Source organism: Pelophylax lessonae, assembly GCF_965119305.1.
Source record: "Pelophylax lessonae genome assembly, chromosome: 11".
In the NCBI taxonomy this organism is placed as follows: Eukaryota; Metazoa; Chordata; class Amphibia; order Anura; family Ranidae; genus Pelophylax; species Pelophylax lessonae.
In genome coordinates, this window is record NC_138778.1 from 47,628,362 (window position 1) to 47,634,361 (window position 6,000).

At 47.9% G+C, this 6,000-nt stretch overlaps 1 protein-coding gene across 1 annotated transcript in view; it reads right to left on the reverse strand.

Moving 5' to 3' along the window:
• CHMP4B (charged multivesicular body protein 4B) overlaps window positions 1-5,200 on the reverse strand; it is a 41,401-nt gene extending 36,201 nt beyond the window's left edge. The window contains exon 1 of the mRNA XM_082271843.1: window positions 4,894-5,200. Within this exon, the coding sequence (XP_082127969.1) occupies window positions 4,894-5,077 (184 nt within the window). The 5' untranslated portion in view covers window positions 5,078-5,200. The remainder of the gene's footprint in view (window positions 1-4,893) is intronic.
• Between the last annotated feature and the right edge of the window lie 800 nt (window positions 5,201-6,000).

Consider the following 6,000-nt stretch of genomic DNA (forward strand, 5'->3'; position numbering starts at 1 on the left):
GGCGACCTTCATACAGGTAAGCGGGCGGCACGGCGGGGGCTCGTTCTAAGGTATTTCATAATGAGCTAGTCTGCAATGCATACTAGCTCATTATGTGTTTGTCTTGCAGGTTGCAAAAAGAAAAAAAACAATTTAAAGAGGTTGTAAACCCCCCAAAAATTTATCTACTTTGAAACAGATTCCTGCACTACTTTTTTGCGACTTGCATTGACCTCTGTTAAATAAAAGCAGAAGACGCAAAAAAAAAAAAATTGGGAGGTGCAAATCACACTGATCTGTGGTGCTGAAATAGCGCAATTTAAAAGCTGAACTGGGGTAAACCAGGGATGCATCCAAGGGCAATATAGGTATCAGTGAGTACTTAGGGAAAAAGCACCGGTACTCAATAACCGGTCTTAAATACCTTATCGGTGCATCCCTAGCCCAAAATCGTCCATGTGTACGAGCCCTTATACTCCAAGGTGTTTTGTCTGCATCCCTTTTAAACATTTCTCCTCACTTCCTGTCCTGGTGACACATCACCAGGACAGGAAGTGAGAGGAATTCTCCCCAATAGGGCCAAAGACAACAGTAAAAATAGGCAAGAGATTCCAACACCTCTATACTGTATCTAAAGTAAAAACAATTACTTTAGATAAACTTTAAAGCTGAACTAAACCCATCGATTTACCAATTTCCCCAGTTACCTTCAAGACATGACGTAAATAACGGTCACAGTTTCTTGTGCACTTAGTGCCGGTTCACATTTATGCGATGTGGGAACGCTGCGAATATACAGCGTGTTCCCGCATCGCATCCGCAGCACAGGCAGTTCACACTGCCATATATGATACGCTGGGGGTGTCAATTCAAAGTTAACGACACCCCCAGATCAGATGGCATATTGCAGTGCGATCTGAGAGTTGGCACAGAATCGGATCGCATTAGTGTGAACCACCATGCGATCTGATTCTGTCGGGGACCAAAAAAAAGGGTCCTGTGCGAGTTCAGTGCGATTGCAGTGCGAATTCAGCCATACAAACTGTATGGCTGAATTTGCACCGCACAGAGATCGCATGTGATTTTAGGAGCAGTGCGCTCCGAATAATATGTGATCTCTGTGATCGCATAAATGTGAACCGGCACTTAACCAAACTGTCAAGCCATCAAATGACTGACTTTCATGGCTGCTTCCATGGTTGCAAGGGATGGGAGGGTTTAGTTCCACTGCTTTTATCCCACATGGGCAAAAGCACAGAACTCCTCACCAAGGAAGTAATGTCAGGGCCAGAACTTCTCTCCTCCTGAAAATGCTAGTTTTTTTGGCTGCCCTGCAGATCAAATGGCTTCTGTACTAAATATGGTGGAGAAGAAGCGTGCAGATAAGGTGCTCCGACCTCATTCTGACTTTCCTAGTCTGTAAACTTGTTCCAGATCTCCAGCACTTAAAGCGGAGTTCCACCCTGGGACATTTTGTTTTAATAAAAATACCCCCGGGACAGTCAGGGCTAGTGCATTCCACAATGGCTAGCCTCTGATCTGTCCCGGGGTCGCACTTACCTGCAAGAAGAAATACTTACCTTGAAAATGTATTGTCCAGCGCTGCCATCTCAGGCCGCACTGCACCGGCCCCGCCGTCACTTCCGGGGCCGCAGCGTCATCCCTGCACAGCTTCTGGGCATGCCCAGAAGCTGTTTAGCAAGGTATGACGGCGCCCGCACCGGAACTGACGTCGGGGCCGGTGCAGGCGCATTGATTCCTGGAAGTGATGACGTTCAGCTCCCAGGAATCATTGCAAAGCCAGGAAGTGACGAATCGCCGTGGCCGCCGAAGGGAGGAAGAGGAAGTAAGGTAAGTATATTTTCTTCTAAACCAGGTAAGTAAAAAAAAAATAAAAATTGCGATTATCCATTTGTTTTTCAGGTGACCCGGAGCGAGAAGATGGAGGTAAGTATAATTTTAGGGTGGAACTCAGCTTTAAGTGTATGTACAGCAAAGTGCATTGCAAACCCTTGTCTGTGTAGCATGGAGGAAATATCCTCTCAGTTCCCTGTCCCATAGATTCAACAGGAAGTTGCAGAATATCTCCTAATTTCACTTAGGCTACATTCACATCAGCGTGAATGACAGCAGCGCAGATCTCATGATTCCTGCTGTGAGTGGCTGGCTGAGGTTCCCAACCCCCTTCACTATAATGACAGGTTGCTGCGGTGATGGCTTCAGGAATAGCTGTGGCTTCCGGTCACCTGTCATTCTAGTTAACGGCCTCGGTGGCCTCAGCTAAACCACTCACAGCAGCCGTGGGAATCAGCAGATTCCTGCCTCTGTCAATTGCACCAGTGGGATTGTAGCTTTAGAAAGTTGTCACCAGGACAGGTGTCCCCCATTGGAGGATTTCCCCTCACCCCCTGTTCTGGGGACATTTCTAAAATTCTAGATTTCCCTTTCTTACGTGGAGACAACGGCCACCAGGACATATAGAATGGGGATTCTTCCCATGCCATTCTCCGCTATGACTTGCCTGGTGTTTACGTTCTGCCTGTATGAGCCAATGACAGGCTGACACTGTTCATAGCTGCTGGCGTGTAATCTAAAAGAGTGGATTATGTATGTTTAGCGGCAGATGAGTGCCTCTGCATGCAGTACGAGTCTGCAGCCCATCATCTGCCCCAACCCACCGGCTCCATGAGCCATTACATGCAGAAAGCTGTCATTGATACAGGCAGCTAAACATGGAGGTTCCATTCACACCTCGGCACAGCGATTTTCAGACATTTTGCTGTGAGAGTACAGCAGCGTTTTAGGCTCCATTCACATTTTGTGTAGTGGGAAAGCACGCTCCCACTTGCGCTTTTCTTCTTGCCAATTTTCAAATGTTTCCAGCAGAGAGGAAAACTCCTCCACTAGATCCTGCGATTCTCCGTACAGTCGCAGTGAGGCTCGTCTCTGCCTCCCTCACCTTACCCAATCTCCAGCAGAGAGAACAGAACTAATCCTACAGATCCTGTTCCTCTCTGTGAGGCGCCCCCCCTTGTCTCTGCTTCCCCTTGTCTTTTCCAGACCCTGCACTCTCTGCTCCCCCCTCAGCTTCTTCCCAGAAGCAGCACAAGGTAAAGGGGGTGTATTGTCATGTAAGGTAGGGTGAGTGACTCAACTTCTGATGGGGGGGGCCACTCTTGATATTGAATGAAAAGAAGGGTGGGCTCGATATATGATGTAAGGCGGGGGGTGCTCTTGATATCTGATGTAAAGGGGGGGGGGGGGGGGAGGTTCTTGATGTCTAACGTAAAGGGCGGGGGGCGGCTCTTGATATCCAATATAAAAGGGGGGGGGGGTCTTGATATCTAATATAAAAGGGGGGGGGGGTTCTTGATATCTAATGCAAGGTAGGCGGGTTCTTGATATCTAATGTAAAGGGGGGGGGTGGTTCTTGATATCCAATGTAAAAGGGGGGGTTCTTAATATCTAATGTAAAGTAGAGGGGTTCTTGATATTTCATGTAAAGGTTGGGGGTTCTTGATATCTCATGTAAAGGGGGGCGACTCTTGATATCCAATGTAAAAGGGGGGGGGTTCTTGTTATCTAATGTAAAGTAAGGGGGTTCTTCATATCTAATGCAAAGTAATGGGGGTTCTTGATATCTAATGCAAGGTAGGCGGGTTCTTGATAACTAATGTAAAGGGGGGGGGGTTCTTGATATCTAACGTAAAGGGGGGTGGGGGTTCTTGATATCTAACGTAAAGGGGGGGTGGGGGTTCTTGATATCTAACGTAAAGTTGGGGTGGGGGTTCTTGATATCTAATGTAAAGGGGGGGGGGGTTCTTGATATCTAACGTAAAGGGGGGTGGGGGTTCTTGATATCTAATGTAAAGGGGGGGTGGGGGTTCTTGATATCTAACGTAAAGGGGGGGTGGGGGTTCTTGATATCTAACGTAAAGGGGGGGGTTCTTGATATCTAATGTAAAGGGGGGGCGACTCTTGATATCCAATCTAAAAGGGGGGGGGGGGTTCTTGATATCTAATGTAAGGTAGGGGGGTTCTTGATATCCAATGTAAAAGGGGGGGGGGGGGGGTTCTTGATATCTAATGCAAGGTAAGGGGGTTTTTGATATCTAATGTAAAGTAGAGGGGTTCTTGATATTTCATGTAAAGGGTGGGGGTTCTTGATATCTCATGTAAAGTAATGGGGTTCTTGATATCTAATGTAAAGGGGGGCGACTCTTGATATCCAATGTAAAAGAGGGGGGTTCTTGATATCTAATGTAAAGGGGTTTGGCCCTGAACATCTAGTCTTACAGATACTACCGGTGTCAACCATAACGCTGATGTGGCCTGCAATCAAATTGAGTTTATCACCCCTGTTTTAGCCAATAGCAAGCACTAGGGGGAGGAGTTTAGGGGCGGGGAGATGCTGCTTAGGTGTAAAAATTAGGGTTTTTACTGGAGTCTTTGGGCAAAAACGCTCCAATCAGCCTGAAAAATAGCTGTTGTACATTTTTTGCGTGATGGGCGTTTGGCTACCGGTGACAAAACCCTCAGATGTGAACACCGGCCACTGAAACAGATGGAATTTGACTTTGCTGATGGTTTTGTAGTGTGGGGAGAATGGGAACGGACACCCGGCTGTACCTGCAGAGGAAATTCTCTGATCCAGGCGTGTGAATGAGCTCCTCACCAATAAAACCCTGACAGAAGGTCTAACCCCCCCTCCCCCCCCTATATGTAGAAGTTGAGGTCAGCAATGGCCTAACCACCTGTCAGTGCAGGGTCCTTTTAAACTCTTTGCAGTCACGTGATTCAGGAGGTGTGGGCACATCTCCTTAGGTTGCTATGGGTAACAGCTGAGGGAAGGAGGGAGCGGTTGCCTATGACAACCAAGTGTTGTAGTTGCCATGGGTAACAGGTGAGGAGTACCTCTCTTATTCTTGGTGCCGTGTTTCCTGGCGGCGGCCAGCTCCTGCTCGATCTTCTTCTCCAGGAACTCCTGCTTCTTGGTCAGCATCTCCTCAGTGTCCCGCAGCTTCTGGATGGCCTCTTGGGGGCTCGGGCCTTTGGTGCCCTTCCCCCCGGTGCCGAACAGCTTCCCAAACACCGACATCTCCCCCCGGTGTGTCCGCACTGCCGAGCCCTCACTTGTCACCAACCTACTCCTTCCTCCTCTGCGACGACAACAACCGGACCCGTCCCGTCAGACCCTGCGTGCTGACGTCATCGCATCACGCGTTCTCCGGGAAGTGACTAGGAGATGAGTCACGCTCTCCTGCCCCTGAGTACGCAGCGGCCATTTTGGAAAAGGGCTGCTCTGCACTAACTTATCAAGAACTTTACGACAGAGAAAAAAAACTCTGCCCTCAAAACAGCGACGCTTTCTTGCGTGACAGCGAGAGTTCTCCGATAAACGAAATTCCCGTATGGGTCAAATTTATAATGTAAATGTTCGCAAAATACTTGCATCCAAATACTAATACTAATAAATAATCGAATAATTGCAGCCGCGAGCCATTATCTAAAAAGTCAATCAGAGTTGTAATGAATTCAAAGGTGGGGAAAACATAGAGCTAGTTCCGATATGGTTAAGGTTGTTTTGCCAATATTAAAGATGGCCGCCGCTGAAGGGCAGACAGAGCACAAGTCCCGTCCTGGCGTAGGCGCGTCACGTTTTGGTAGGGCTGGCAGGAGCATGGTGCGCATGCGCAGCTGAGGCAGGGTGGGGACTGGGAGGGAGTCTGACGTAGATAGAGCTACACCTGGAAACAGAATCAGTCAGGAGGCGATGAAGTCACAGCGGTGATTTCACTGGAAGTTCTTATCAGCCTCGTGACCAGAACTGTTAAATCAAGTCTATAATCATATATATATTTATATATAAACTCTGGGGAAAGTCAGACAAGTGAGAGGAATTTCCATCTTATACCATTGGCACAAGAACTGATACTTCCTCTTTCACAGATACAACAGGATGTGAGAGAAACTCTCCCCAAAGTGAGAGCAACCCCCTCATATTATTGTCACCAGAGTAGA